Source organism: Alternaria alternata, assembly GCF_001642055.1.
Source record: "Alternaria alternata strain SRC1lrK2f unplaced genomic scaffold CC77scaffold_30, whole genome shotgun sequence".
Classification (NCBI taxonomy): Eukaryota; Fungi; Ascomycota; class Dothideomycetes; order Pleosporales; family Pleosporaceae; genus Alternaria; species Alternaria alternata.
Genome location: NW_017306219.1, coordinates 40,168 through 54,165, shown reverse-complemented (window position 1 = coordinate 54,165; position 13,998 = coordinate 40,168). Strand labels below are relative to the sequence as shown.

Below are 13,998 nucleotides of genomic sequence, written 5' to 3'. Positions count from 1 at the left end.
CATACCGGCTCACAGAACAGCCACTCCCTTCTCATGACTTTCCGCAGACACCACTACCCTCTGGTTCTGAGACAATCCTTAAAACCAGCCTCTTCCTCAGCCAGCCTTCTTTTCTGATTCCACTCCCTCTGCATCTCGCTTTCAGGCCCCCACCTCCTCTCAGACCAAGCTCTTATGAACTCGATACCTCCCAACACTTGTTTAACATATGGTTCGGAACCGTCTAGCCTTCTTGCTCTCCAGCAGCCTTGGTCCTTGTCCCAGAGCATTAATTCGCGCCATGCGTCCGGTACGCCTTTGTACTCGCTAAACTCGCAATTGAGATGCGGGAAGAGGCGAAGCCACATTGTGCGGGGGCCTACATAGTTTGGCCACTGTGACTTTGGCCAAGGTACGGATGCAGGAGCGGGCTCAGACGCGGGTGCTCGTTCAAGTCCTGGTTCAGCCTTAGCTTCCCCTTTGCCCTTGGTTCTAGTAGCGAGAGCGGGAGCTGGGACCGAGCGGGTGACGAGAGTTACCGGACGAGTACGATTAGAAGAATATTGTTTAGCATACGGGTTCTCTGCTGGTGACTGTCTACTACTTGGACCAGCAGCAGGAGGGATACGACTGCTTCGTTTCGATGCAGCACCAAGACCCGAACTCGATGTCGCCTCCACACGGCGGCTACTTTCCCCAGCTTCCTGCTCAGTCTCGACCCGACGTCGGCGCCTGGGTCTGCTGTCTTGCGCCTCTTGTTCGCTCACTTCAGCTTCGGGGACGGCAAGAATACTTGTCGAGCGCAACCGCTTTGAACTCTTCTTGGGCTTTGCTGCTACTTCTTTCGCTCGATCGAGCTCACCCTCGGCAACAACCTCGTTCCAGATCCGTTTTGGGAAATGGATTTTGAGAGCGGAGGACTTATCCTTCGCGATAGGATGAGGAGGAGGAGTTGGATCTCTATAGTCCAACTCTTCACCATCTTCCGTTTCTTCTCCGTCTTCTTTTGCAGCCAGAGCAAGAAGCAAAGGCTGGAGATTCCTGTCAAAGTAGTCGTCCATGGTTGGAACCGTAGGCGTTGTGGCCAACGGCTGGTAATGGCTGCCAGCGGTGATAGTAGAGTTGGATGACATATTTGCTGGGAGTTTGAAAAGGAAACCTTAGTTATTATGTTTACCCGGGTGACTGAAGTTTGTTGGTGATAGTCCGGCGGGAAATCCTAAATCTTGATGAGTCGAGCTTGGACGAGTGTATACAATCTGTTGCTTAGAGTGGAAAAAATAAGAGGGAGCGGTGGACTTGATTATATACTTTCTGGCATGATTCGCGTTCAAGCGCGACCATAGAAATTTCTGAGGTTGAAGTCGCAAACATGGTTCCCAGCAACAGCGCTCCCATGCGTGAAACCTTTTCAACGACGCTGGTTGGACAACCACATGAACTTCCCTACCCTAGATGCGAAGATAATACCATAACCAGAGGACTACGTGGGCTTTACGGCACTGCCGTCGCCAAACGTCAGTAGCTTCTGGGTGGCACATGCTCTTACTGGCTGACCGTCGACAGGACGATGACTGATATGCACGTGACTGCGATCTCATCCGTGGACCCTCAACAGGTCCACCTACAGCCAGTAATAAGTCTTATGTCTCGTACCTTGGTACAACAAGCGAGATCAGCGATAACAAGAAAGGACAGCGAACCAACTATAAAGAGTAAATTCTACGTACTATGAGCATGCTGAAAATGATGATGTGTTGATAGCACCGAGAAACTTTTACCAGAATGATTAGACATTACCGCATGCGGCAACACGCGAGCAGCTCATGGAGCCGCGACGCCCTCTCCAGCCCTCCCACTATCCATCCTGCTGAACGATAGAATCCTCTCATGTTCGGTAGCTTCCTGCTCTTTGAATTTGGATATCAGATCCATTGTGCTCCGCCTAACACTGACCAAGCTGCGTTCCTCGGAAGCGCTGTCATTATGATCTTGGTCGACGAAGCTCTTTGCGCGACTTGCATTGCTCTCCTGACTTTCCTTACGTTCGTGTTTCGGTATGCGAATGGGCATAGCTCGTGAGTGTATGGATGCGCGCCTGCTGTCGAATGAGAATCGTTTTGCGTGACTAAAGTCCTCAAGCAATCGGTTGGTATCCATACTTAAACGTGGGTAAGCATCGACACAATTCTCATAATAGGTCGACCAGACGTGTGCACGATCGCTTGCATGCCCCACTCCAGCAGCGCCATCGCGGAATGACATTTCGTTGAGATTGGGAGCTGAAGAGTTGCGACGCGGACGGAGTGTCGCCATGGAGTCATCTGCCCGCAGTTTGCCCTTGGATTTAGTGACTCTCATTGAAGAATCATCATTCAGCAGCTGTTCCTCATGTTTCAGAGTCTGCGCGTCTGCATGACCTTTGTGAACCTCGCCCGTCCACACATGGGGTAGCAGCTCGAGCTCAGGGTGCTCTAGGATACCACCTGAAGCGATGGAGCTGCGATGTCCTCGACCATGCCTCTGGAATTCTGTACTCTGGCTTCTGAACATTTTGGCATAGTTCTTCATGAGAGTTTTGCCGAAAGTCATGGAGTTACTCTTTGCTATGCGACCACTGCCAACTTTCTTCTGCTTCTTCTTCTCACCTGGTAGCAGCGGAGTGGACGGTCTTCGTTCTGTTGGATCAATCAAATCTTCGTCATCTGTTGCCGAGGCAAACTTGATTGCTGCCTCAAGTGCAAAGTCGCGAGGTTGAACGTTGTCGGCCTTGCCTGCGGAAGCGGTGCGGTCATGGCGCGTGTGCGATGGGTATCGGCCCCAAGCCCCCACAATGTCGGTCCTGTCGCCCTGTCGCTCAAACGCGGTGGCCACCTCTTGTCCAACGCTAACGTCATCGCGCCCTACCAAAGCGCTGCGCCGAGAGAATAAGGTGTAAAGTCCCTCAGATGGCTCTTCACTAGGTGTTTGGAGAGTTGGGCAAAGCGTCGATACCCGCGTGCTGGAGCCGTCGTCAGCTCGACTGGCTGGATCTAGACCTTCGATGCTAGCTCTTCTAACAGAAACGCTCCCACTGCGTTCGCGGAAAGGACTTGCGCGAACGGCAAGGTCTTTGTGCTGTGGAAGGAAGAGTGATGCTTTCTCTTCTTGATGAGCTTGCAAAGCGCGATCCCACACATGATTGGCACCTTTGTTCCTGCCCATCGCATCTTGTTCAGTCTGAAAGCTTGTCAATGACCGAGAATGACCACGCTCACGATCGGCAGGGATTGCTAGCATATCAGATGGACCATCCATAGCGGCCACTGAAGCTTCGGGATGGAGGTTTGCCTCACTCTGACTCCGCCCGCTGAGGCGCTTTGGATTCAAGAATTTTATGATGGATACCGATTGTGATGTCTTCTTCTTCGGCGGAGATGGACTGAACTCTTCCCGAAATTTAGAGGTTTTGGTATCAGCAACACTGTTCTTGCGTGCTAAAGGTACGGGTACGGCAAGTAGAGAGGATTCAATCGAATGGCCAACCACCGTTGTAAGCCCAGAGAGTCCATGCCGTTTAGCTGGCTTCGGCGTTTCCTCGTTATCTGTAGGAAAGGAAGCAGAGCGTCGAGGCCGGCGTAGGTCAGACGATGAGATACTGAAGACTTGGTTCTCAGTGCCGGTATGCGACAGAGTTACCATCGAACCACCAAAGCTGTCAGGTGGGCTCTGCGGTCGACTCGGATATATGGATGACGCGACATCAGGACGCGCATCGACATCTTGCGGCAAGACATTGCCCCACTTGCTCGGGATCTTTGTACTTGCAAAGCCAGAGCTAGATGTCTGTCGGTGATGGCGAGCAAGTTGTCGGTTTCGTACAGAGACTTGGCTTTGGTCTGAGACACTACCTTCACGATACATAGGAGGCGGGACTGGGAGGTCTGGCGCATCGGCAAGTTGATCCCAGGAAAGAAGAGAGCCTGAGCGTAAATGGTGCGAGATGCGCATGCTATAAAGATGGACAGAGCGACGCGGGTTATTATCCCCATCGTCTTCCCCTTCAGCTCTCCTGCCTTTCCTGGAAGGCGAGTCTTCACGAGAACAATCTCTAACAGATGTAGACGGCCTAGGGCTTGCGATAGACGTGGGCTGCTGAACACGGATCTCCACTATACGAGCAGCAGGTGTTGCAAGTGACATGTTCGTCCGGGGCGACGATGCTGAGGCGTCATTAGTCTGGTTTTGGTGATGGCCATGAGCATCGTTTTGAATGTCGTTCTTGTTCAACATGGTTGGAGATGCTTCAGTATTGATATGCTGTGGAGGTATAGGAAACTGCGAAAGACGGAGACTCTTATGCATCACCTCAGACCACGGCATACCAAATGAGTCGTGGTTGGTAAGACTCGGTAGCCGCAACGGCGAGATTGGGGAAGGCTTCGGCAAACCCATGGACGTAGCCGAATGTGACCGCCTCACTTTGCGATTCCGTTCACCAGGTGTACTCGATCGTAGATCGGGCGTACTGAACACCTGAGTGAAACGGTTTGAGACGGAAGCGGCTTGGGGTTTATCAACACTGTAAGGGTAGAGGTCGCGCTTGAGCTCGGCACTAATGCGGCCCTTTGTAGAGGACTCAGGCGTGCTTTTGCTGCAATCAGTCAGCATGGTGTGAGAATGACAATCGAGTCTACTTGCCTTCCTGTGGTAGTTGTCCAATTGACACTGCGGATGCTTGGCCTCTTGCTTAGCGGTTTCTTGCCGATGTTCTTTGCGATGTCGTCCAGGACTTCAGCGTCTGAATCATAACCACCCTCATCGGGCTTCTTGTCACTTAGTAGGTCCTTGCGTAGGTCATGCTTGGTGATTCGAAGCTGCTGGTTTGGGTCTTTTAGCTGCTTCACTACGGTGTCGGAAATCGACGTGATGCTCTTCTGCTTTGACTGGGTGTGCGCTGGTGACACACCTGAAGCCTTTTCCGGAAGCTCTTTCGAAAATTTCCGCCTGATAAGAGAGCGCATACTGGTCATCTTGTGTAGGCTTCGGATACTATGCATTGATGGGCGACTGAATCGCGCACGAAGGGCCCGCATCGGCATAGCTCGATCTTGGTCAGAGACCTGCGCATTGTGGAAGATCTCTCGAAGCTCGTGGAGTTCTTCAGAACGAGCACTCGTAAAGCGTGAGCCGGGTGAGCCAGTACTTTTAGGTAGAAGTGGGCGGTTCGCTGGTGTGAGTTGGCTGGGGCGAGCATTGGGCAGCTCAGGCGATTCCGAACGATGGTCTTGCTCCGCTGTACAGCACAGCTTGGTCGCCATGATGATGAGTTAGTGGAGAAGGGTCAGCTGGGTGGCTGTTCATCAAGTTTGCTGCTTTGTTGATGTTTGCGTGAGCCCACGCGGGGTGCTTGCCTGGGGCCGGAAGTGGTTTGAGTAGTCGCGACTGCATGCACTTGTAGCCTCGTATGCTGAGGGAGGAGCGCATCATCAATGTATCACCAATTGTATGGCACGGAGAAGCTAAGAATTCAGCCCATCATCTTCTTGCCGCTGGCATCTTCGCTGTATAGACCTTGGTCCTTGATCCAAGCAGCCACGCCTTCAGTGCATAGCTCACCCACCGTGTCCCATTTGCCTGCGTTTGCTGCCTTTCTCACCCTCGTCGAGCTTATACCCACGCCTTCCTCGGCTTGTACCATGTCAATGTTGTTGCCCCACGCAGCCTCGAAGCCAGCTTGCTCTTGATTACCGTCCTTCAGGTTCTGCAGGTATCTTGTCTGCTCCTCAGTTGTACCAAACTCATTGGACGATTCATCGCTCGGGTCTGTTGGTCGCTGGGTCACGCGCAGCTTGTGGCCAGCGTCGAAGAAGGGCTTTAGTGCCGACAGCGGTGGGTCGTACTTGGGGTAGTACTTGGGGTTGCAGAAGCGGATCAAGGTGTCGTAGCCTACGAGGTGGATGTGAATGGGTTGCGACGCGTAGAATGGGGGTGTGGTCTCGGCTATCGCAGCCGACTTGTCACTGTAATACGGTTCTTTGGTCAGCCCGATGTCTATCGACACGTCGGAGACGTCATGCTTCAAAGAAGGCGACGCGCTCTTTAGACTTCGCGACAGGTCCTCGGCAAACGCCGTCATAAGGGCGATGCGCTGCACGAAGCTTGCCGGGCTTGGTGCCTTGTCTGCATTGTGTGTACTGAACAGCAGCAGCAGCCGATAAGGACTACTCTCCAGGGGCGCAGATTGCTTGAGAGCCGAAGTCGCGAGCGTGAGGTGGGCAATTGACGGCGGGTTGAAGGACGAGTCAAGGATGTAGAGCGTCTTCGGCTGCGTCGGCGTGTCGTTCACAGTCCGCACGACACGGAATTTGGCGGGAGACGAGGTGAAGGATTGCAGTGCAGACTCGAGGTCAGGCAGTATTCCTCTCAATGAAGCTATGCGCGATGCCATGTCAGCCATTGTGTCGCTTGTCGCGAAGCTCCAGCCAGGACCGCCTCGGGAGCTCAAAGTGCGGGAGCACTTCTCGCATTCGGCACGTCATTCTTCCTATCCCTGCCCTCTCACACTAGCACCAACCCCAACCTCAACTACGCAACGCCCACCCATCTCCAGCTGCGCCAGTGTGCGACGCCTCCCTCACATCTTATATCCGGATCATGGGAATGTTCAATGGTTTTGGTCGGAGAATATACAAACAAGGCAAAGACATAAAGGACAATCACAACGCAAGGCCTCCTGTACTGCCCTCCTGTCTATCAAGCCTTAATGCGCAGCTGGATTGTGTATGAATAGACCTGAACCGACAAACACCCAGACACTCAGATTCCAACATCAAATACGCTCCCTAACATCCGGCACATGCTTCCCCAGCTCCTCCACAATCTCATTCCATACTTTCCTCGCAACCTTTTCATTCTCCTCTCCCACAATGCTCTGCGTGTCAGGCTCAATCACATCGCTCGCCCAGAACCTCCCATGTAACTCCTGATTCTGCGCCGCGCCACTAACATATACATTGGCGCCCTGATCCGCCGTCCGAAACAGCAACGCATGCGCCACCACCGTCACAATCTTGACCCCCGGAAACTGGATATGGCGCGAGATATCCGAAACAACCATACCCGGACACACACACGTGATGATAACCTCGCTTGACGGTATCGCCTTCGCTAACTGGATAGCTGCATATCGTTGAAGAAGTTTAGAAGACGCATACTGTTTCATCGCGCCCTTGTACAACTCCGGTTTATTGAGTTCAGTCAGAATGTTGCTAGGCTCTTGCGTTCGTAGCCCGACGGGTATCTCCACAGTCTTATGTGCGCCCGAGTTCACAAACTGCAGTATGGGTATCTTTCCTTTGTACGTCTTGCTCTTTTTCAACTTTGGCAGGAGAAGGATACCGAGCAACGTCGTAGACAACGTGTTGACCTGCAAGTCCTCTTCCCATCCATATCCCGAGGTTTCGTAGCTCGTATTGAACACCCCAGCATTCAGAGTTGCAACATCCAAATGTTCCAGTTCTTTGTCGATCCGTTGAGTGAATTGGGTGATGCTGTCGTAAGAGTTCATGTCGAGTGTCCAGACCTCAAATTCACTTGCTTCGCCGACTTCTGCAAGAAGTCGCGTCTTGACCGCCTCGCCTTTGGTCTCATCTCGTGCTGTGATGATAATTTTTGAAGCTCCTAGTTTTGCAAACTTGACTGCTGCTGCGTAGCCTAATCCAGAGGTAGCGCCGGTAATCAGGATGGTGCGGCCTGTGAAGGATTCTGTGGACTCGGCGGGGAGAGTACCCCATTTGTTTCTTACTATCTCCATGATCTGCGACATGGTGTTGGTTGTCAAGAACACAGCGTTATCACTCTTTTTGTTTAAAATGGCTGCAGTGTGTCGTGCACTGCGGAGAAGAGACGGTAACGGCGATCTGGTGTGTTTAAGTTGCACAGATTCCGACAAAGGGCCGAAGACGGGTAATTCATGAAACTTTGTTGTCAAGCGCTTTGGGACGATCCGGAGGCTAGCGGGTAGTCCATTACGCATATATACCAAGATCTTGTAATTCCGCGACCAGATACTCGTAAGGTTGTAAGGGGTCTAGATGCGCTATCAATCCGACTTCTGTATTCCTAATACGGACAAGCTAGGCTGAGAGTGAATATAGGCTATGGACTTTGTATGCGATTCGACACTATGCAAAAGTGTCAGGCGAGAGCATAATACTAGTACATAAGATATGGTCATTAAACATTAAACTCTGCGAAACGCGAGTCGATTACAAAACTTTTAATTTCCATACCATCCATCAAGACCACACATACCCGTAGGCAGAATATCGTCTTCGATGACGGAAGTGGTGAGCGGCGCCCAACAATCCACCTCGTCGGTCCAGCCTTGCAACGAGGTGTCTAGATAATCCTTGGGTGGGACAGGTGGTGGTGCGGATGTTCGAGGGGGTGAGGAAGACTTCACTATCTTGCTGTAGGCCAAGCGTACCAGTGCCGCTGCGTCTTGCTCCGGCGTGAAGTACTCGAGATAATCTTGGAGTTGAGGAATCGGGTTCCGTTCAGGATAGCCCTCGACGCGTCCAGTCGAGTGCTGGTTCCAAGCGCAATTCGTGAGGCCGGGTTGCGTAAGAAGCAGCCGCTCCCACTGGTGATATATGGCTGGCCGTTGAAGCAGAGAGTATATAACCTTGCTGTGATACCAATTCATGTTCGTTAGTCCTTCCTTCTCCATGTGGCGCGCGACATGATCGCATCTCTCTGTCCAATCGGTGCTAAAATGACAGCAGAAGCCACATCCCCAGCCAGTCCTGGTCATGCGCCTTCGTTTCGCAGAGATTGCGTGAGCCTTCTTGCTACGTGTTGTGGTGTCGGCGCAAGAGGTGCATCGATGTTTTTCTTTATGGTGTTTCGTAAAGTCCTTTTCCAGGAAGTAGATAGCAGGGCATAGGTCGCACTTGAACATCTCAGGGCGCTCTTGGTAGGTCTCTTCATGGCGCTTCCAATCCGCCTTCTCGACAAAAGGTCTTTCGCAACTGGTGCAGAAGTACTTGTGCTTTTTGCTGCATATGCGGGATTGCTTGGTCGCTGAGACGCATGTCTTGAAGTAGTCTCTCTCTGGCGCAGCAGGTCTCTTGCTTTCCTTTGCCTTGACAGGCCGTGAACAGGGCTTTTCGAGCGCACTAACGACTTGCGAAGCCACTTGAGTAGGCGCATGACACAACAGATGCTCGGCCATCAGAAAATGTTGGTGTCTCGACATATTGGAGGTGTGCGAGTATCCTGATGCAGACGAAGACATCGAGTCTCTTAGTGGTGTGTGGGAAAAGGTGCTGTTATTTGACGACCGATAGCTGGAAGGTACTGATGAAAAACTTGAAGCTGAGAGGTGTTGCGATGAACCGGATCGTTGGCGCATAGCATTCGCAGTTGGCCATTGTCGGGAATTCTGTTCGAAGTTCTCTGTGATCATGATCAGTTTGAGTTTCTATAGAGGAAACGATTATGGTCCTACACACCGACAGGGCTTTGCTCGTAATCGATGGGACTGTTCAGCTGATTCTGCGAGTACCCATACATTGGATGTGTACCGTTCAACGTCTCATAACAAAAGTCTTCGAATGTATCGTAGTTGTAATGCGAACCAGCGCTGGAATGTTCGTGACCGCTCATGGTGCAAATGGTAAGAAACGTAAAAGAGAGTAAAGATACGGAGTGCGCGCAGCGCTGAAGATTGGAAGAAACTCGTCGTAATCAACACGCAATCGGTTTCCCCATTGTTGGACATTTAAACGCAGCCATGTTCTCAGCCTCAGGCATGGCTATCGGCGAAGAGGTTAGCGTGGTGGGGGAGGCGCGGTTCACCAGCTGAAACGCGGCGAACGCTGATGGCAGCCGTTTCATGGCCTGTCCGTGTTTCGAAACAACAGGCAACCAGAATAACGGAACGCCGTCATTGGATCCAGGTGACGCATCATGCCCATACGTGCAGATTTGTATCCCCGACGCTGTTGACCGGTTGCGATGAGGAAATACGATGCGAGGGCGAGTGGTTGATGGGGAAGGCTGAAACCGCGGTAGGCGAATAGGCGATGGTTTGCCAAGAACCAGGACGAAGGTAGCGAAAATGTCCGTCGGTATTAATAAGTCGTTGCCGCATACCATGCTGACGTGCATGTATTCGATTTTTTTCAGAGTTCATCCAGAAGCTGACATCGCCGTCGAAGTGAAGCTTACATGCGTTCGCCCAACGCTGGAAACCTCCACGCAGCATCTTGCCATCTTGACCGACGTTTAAGGATACTCCGGTATATGCCGACCCTGCCACACCAATAGGTGTGTTACTGCAGAGGGGTTCTCCGCAGAGTAAGCCCAAAAAGTCGTTCGATATTGCTGTTGTCACAGCCTAACAGTCGTTGCCCTTCATAAGGACCCCCTAACAGGTTCTTGACCACGGACGCCAGATGTTTGCCTCAATCAAGCGCTCGTTGAGTTCTTCGTCAGTCAAGTACGCCCTGTTAGGGGGCCCTATGAAGGGACTTTCAAGACCACGCCAAGGGTCGATTGAGCGCACGCTCACTGGGGCGGAGGTCATTTGCGATGATTGGGAGCTTTCGCTCCCGGGAGAGGGAGGAGAATCAAACCTCGGCTCCTTCTTGAACCTCTTCCTGAGGCGGTCCTTGGGGGCTTTCCACAGGTTCTTCTTCACCCACTTCTTGGTTTTGGGGCAATCGAAGGCCATCGTGTAGTAGTGATGATAGTATGATGGTGTGTAGAAAGAGATGTGATGTTAAATGGTGAGAGTTTGCCAATTGGCGTTGAAATACCCATCTTACCACTGGCTTCTCTCACCCTTTCCAACACAAGGTGACTGGAGATGCCATGTGGGCTTCAGACGTAGTGATTGGCAAACACACTGGTCTGAAGTGCCTCGTTGTCGTTGCTGCTTTGGTGATTTGGCGCTAGTGCGGCGAAGGGGGCAGAAGACAATGCTCCGACATACTACCACCGCAATCTTGTACACAATGTTCACACAACCCACCCTGCTGATTCTCAAGACGATCTGCAGAAGCTGACAGAAGACTTCCAATCTCATGAGGTCAGCCAGGGGGATCATACTGCCACTCTCCACCGCCACTGAAGCTCGTGAGGGCCGTCGCAGCAACTCCATTCGGAGCGCTCTGCGTCGAGGCAAAGCATCAGCTACCTCCTGGGACTCACGAAACCCCTAGCTCCGCATGGTTTAAGCCCCATACTGTCTACTCTTGAAGGCCCCCGCGGAGAAGGGCTCAGGAAACGCTCCAGAGCTGCTTCCGCCGCCACGAAAGGCGACAGCTATGACCCATGGTAAGGCGCTCAGCGGCCTAGGAAGAAGTTCACCTCACGCAGATTGACCACTCGCAGACATGAGCTCGCTATTGACTCGCTCTGCGGCTCTGGAATTACCCCGCGGTAGAGAACCAGACGCCTACAATCATCGAAACCTCGTGTCGAATCCCCGAGTCGCGAACCCCGCAGTCCCGGCAATGATAACAAGTCCTCATGGGCTACGCGGCAAAGCTTTTTGTACGTACCGTCACGCCTGTAAAGCCTTCTAGCTTCACTAGACCGCGCCAACGATGGGGTTGCAGGGGCGCCTCGAGAAGCGGACAACCCCCGGAAAAAGAACAAAGGATGGACACGAACAAGGACCGACGCTCCTGCCCTGACATTGACAACGAAGCACAACCTACTGCGAAGAACATGATATACCTCCGCCTCTTTGGCGCATGCAGCCACTTGCTCAGAGACCGAATCGCGCCCCGCGGTAGTGGCACTACAAACCGGATATTTTGATCGAATCATCCGCGCGGGCGACACGATTGCCACGAGTAAGATCATCCAGGCGCGGCTTGCCTGATGAAGGGCATGATGACGCGGCGATACAGAAAGACAACTCACCTATCGAGGGCGACGCACCGCAGTGCCAGACAGCTTCCAGAAACCGTTGCGAATCCTACGGCAGGTCGCGCTGCAAACATCAAGGCAAGGCTTCGAATAATGAAAAGGCTCTGCCACAGGCAATTTCCGGAACACCATGCACCCACACAAAGTCCCTGCAATGGCAGGCTGCGACGATGGACAGCAGCGTCCACAGGCAACGGCGCGGCCATAGGTCAGGAGCACAATACTACCGTCCAGCTCAACATGCAGACGTGGATGAAAATGCAAAGAATATGGACCGTCAGGAACTCGATGTCGTCGAATCCATGGTCGCCAGGCGAAGATGCGCCTGCTCAACGCAAACATGAAAGAAAGTAGGGAATGGGGTTCATATCTTGTCTTTCTTATAGACGTAACTTTTCTCAAAAGCTGGGAGGGACTTGCCGAAATGACCATGGTTGTCGATCCAGAAGTTGGGTACACATCTTCCGGTCATCTCAACTCTGGACAGACAACGGATGAGCAGACCTGCACTGAAGCTTTCAGATGGCAAGCTTCAACGCCTGAGAAGGCTGGGAACGGGAAGGAGCGCCTTGAGCCGCCTCGCTGCAATCGCAAGCTGGTCGTTCTGGGTTTGATCGCTAATCTGCCGAAACATGTTTGAGTTCCAGACATGCTGCAGCTTCATACCAACCAGCGCAGTCCGAAGAGCCGTTCGAGCGTTGTCTGGAAGGTCGGACCCCTCGAATTCCAAGCTCTTGATCACACCATGATGTACCTCCATCTGGAGGCCGATGTCGTCCTTGGGGTCGAGCATAAGATTAAAGCGTGGAGTCTGAGACCACATCCACTCGTCCGTCTTCAAAGGTTAGCGACGACAATGAGAAAAGGATGAGCAGTATGAAAGTACCTGTAGCTCGTCATATCCCTTCCGGACATCGGGAATGTTTAGGTGCTCTTCGCCAACAGTTTCCACTATGCTTGGATTTCCGAGCTCGGCATACATTGAGGCAAACTCGTCTTGTAGACGTCGCTTGAATGGTTCTACCTCAAGACCGATGTTGGAAACGGGTGAGCTAACGCTTTCGACACCCTGAGCTTGTATGAAGTTCTTAGCCGGAGATCGCAAGTAGTCTGATATGATGTGCAGGTTCGGCGAGCTCAACAACGTCGTCGCGTGGTGTAAGGCGCGCTGGCGCGTGAGCTTGTATGCTGAGCCAGAAACCTTGAGGGGTCTTGGTCCACCCTGATCGGTGGTATAGGGCGTGCGATGCGTGTCCTGAGGGTCGGCCGTGTGTTTCTCATGCCCTTGGTCGAGAACAATGTCGTGTCGCTCGTTGACTCTGGCGCGGTCGATACCCAGCCTCCGCAAAGCGCGGACTACCATCTCCGCATGCTTGTCGCGCGTGAAGTCGCTGCGGGGACATGTAATGCTCCAATTGAGGTTGCCCTCGTCATGGAAGACGGTGCCTCCACCTGAGCGGCGGCGTACAAGGTCGACGGTACCGATGGCTGGTGGCTCGCTGTCTTTGACGTCGTGTTCCCCGCGTGCAGCATTGAGGATTCCCAGATTGACCTCAGTCCATGGGTTCTGGTTACGCCCAATAACGACACACGGCCTGTTCACGTACAGAAATAGAACCGTGCTGTCGGCAGGACTCTTGCGGAGAATGTGGTCCTCGATAGAGAGGTTGAGCGAGGGGTCGTCGCTGCGGGATATGTAGCTCTGCAGTTTGTTGGCGGGGTCGGCGAGCTTGTCGGTGAAGGACGAGTAAGTCCCGGCGCTGAGTGTGCGTCGTAGCTGAGGAAGGAGCGAATTGATTGAGGAAGTCGCTGACCTGGCTGTCCAAAGCCCAAGGAAGCTGCGACGAGCTGCAGGCCGACCAAGAGTCGGGCATGCACATCGCGAGAAGACGGCTTGGGAGCTCGACATAGTCAGACCCCTCGATGGCGCCATGACGGTCGGGCCCAGGTTGGTGTTGTGAACATGGCGTGGGTGAGGCGTTGAAGCCGCCAAAGGCCCCACGGCATCCCCGAACTAGCAAGCACCGCCGACCGGCCCCATTCTTTCCAACGTCAAACCTCCCACACACCGACGACATTCTCTGCCATCGCCTC

The 13,998-nt window shown here is 52.9% G+C and overlaps 7 protein-coding genes across 7 annotated transcripts; all 7 read right to left on the bottom strand.

Annotated features, from left to right (window-relative positions):
- Window positions 1-53: 53 nt before the first annotated feature.
- Window positions 54-1,559, bottom strand: CC77DRAFT_1082065 (hypothetical protein; the record flags this gene model as incomplete). The annotated part of the gene is made up of 1 exon (XM_018529351.1): window positions 54-1,559. The coding sequence occupies exon 1, from the start codon at window positions 1,110-1,112 to the stop codon at window positions 54-56; it is 1,059 nt and encodes a 352-aa protein (XP_018380072.1). The 5' UTR covers window positions 1,113-1,559.
- A 98-nt stretch (window positions 1,560-1,657) lies between these two features.
- Window positions 1,658-5,383, bottom strand: CC77DRAFT_548898 (hypothetical protein). Its single transcript, XM_018532141.1, has 2 exons — window positions 4,660-5,383; window positions 1,658-4,612 (listed from the first exon to the last, which is right to left on the bottom strand). The coding sequence occupies exons 1-2, from the start codon at window positions 5,277-5,279 to the stop codon at window positions 1,804-1,806; spliced, it is 3,429 nt and encodes a 1,142-aa protein (XP_018380071.1). The 5' UTR covers window positions 5,280-5,383; the 3' UTR covers window positions 1,658-1,803.
- A 73-nt stretch (window positions 5,384-5,456) lies between these two features.
- On the bottom strand, window positions 5,457-6,466 carry CC77DRAFT_1025548 (Nucleotidylyl transferase). Its single transcript, XM_018526085.1, has one exon. It carries the CDS (start codon window positions 6,416-6,418, stop codon window positions 5,489-5,491), a length of 930 nt encoding a protein of 309 aa, XP_018380070.1. The 5' UTR covers window positions 6,419-6,466; the 3' UTR covers window positions 5,457-5,488.
- A 324-nt stretch (window positions 6,467-6,790) lies between these two features.
- CC77DRAFT_1035434 (NAD(P)-binding protein) lies at window positions 6,791-7,786 on the bottom strand (the record flags this gene model as incomplete). Its single annotated transcript, XM_018526935.1, has 1 exon — window positions 6,791-7,786. The coding sequence occupies one exon, from the start codon at window positions 7,784-7,786 to the stop codon at window positions 6,791-6,793; it is 996 nt and encodes a 331-aa protein (XP_018380069.1).
- A 331-nt stretch (window positions 7,787-8,117) lies between these two features.
- Window positions 8,118-9,780, bottom strand: CC77DRAFT_548894 (hypothetical protein). The gene is made up of 2 exons (XM_018532140.1): window positions 9,477-9,780; window positions 8,118-9,420 (listed from the first exon to the last, which is right to left on the bottom strand). Exons 1-2 carry the CDS (start codon window positions 9,628-9,630, stop codon window positions 8,240-8,242), a joined length of 1,335 nt encoding a protein of 444 aa, XP_018380068.1. The 5' UTR covers window positions 9,631-9,780; the 3' UTR covers window positions 8,118-8,239.
- A 1,441-nt stretch (window positions 9,781-11,221) lies between these two features.
- On the bottom strand, window positions 11,222-12,031 carry CC77DRAFT_548903 (hypothetical protein). The gene has a single exon (XM_018532142.1). It carries the CDS (start codon window positions 11,836-11,838, stop codon window positions 11,314-11,316), a length of 525 nt encoding a protein of 174 aa, XP_018380067.1. The 5' UTR covers window positions 11,839-12,031; the 3' UTR covers window positions 11,222-11,313.
- Window positions 12,032-13,813, bottom strand: CC77DRAFT_1082057 (hypothetical protein; the record flags this gene model as incomplete). Its single annotated transcript, XM_018529350.1, has 2 exons — window positions 12,032-12,739; window positions 12,791-13,813. The coding sequence occupies 2 exons, from the start codon at window positions 13,811-13,813 to the stop codon at window positions 12,437-12,439; spliced, it is 1,326 nt and encodes a 441-aa protein (XP_018380066.1). The 3' UTR covers window positions 12,032-12,436.
- Window positions 13,814-13,998: the final 185 nt, after the last annotated feature.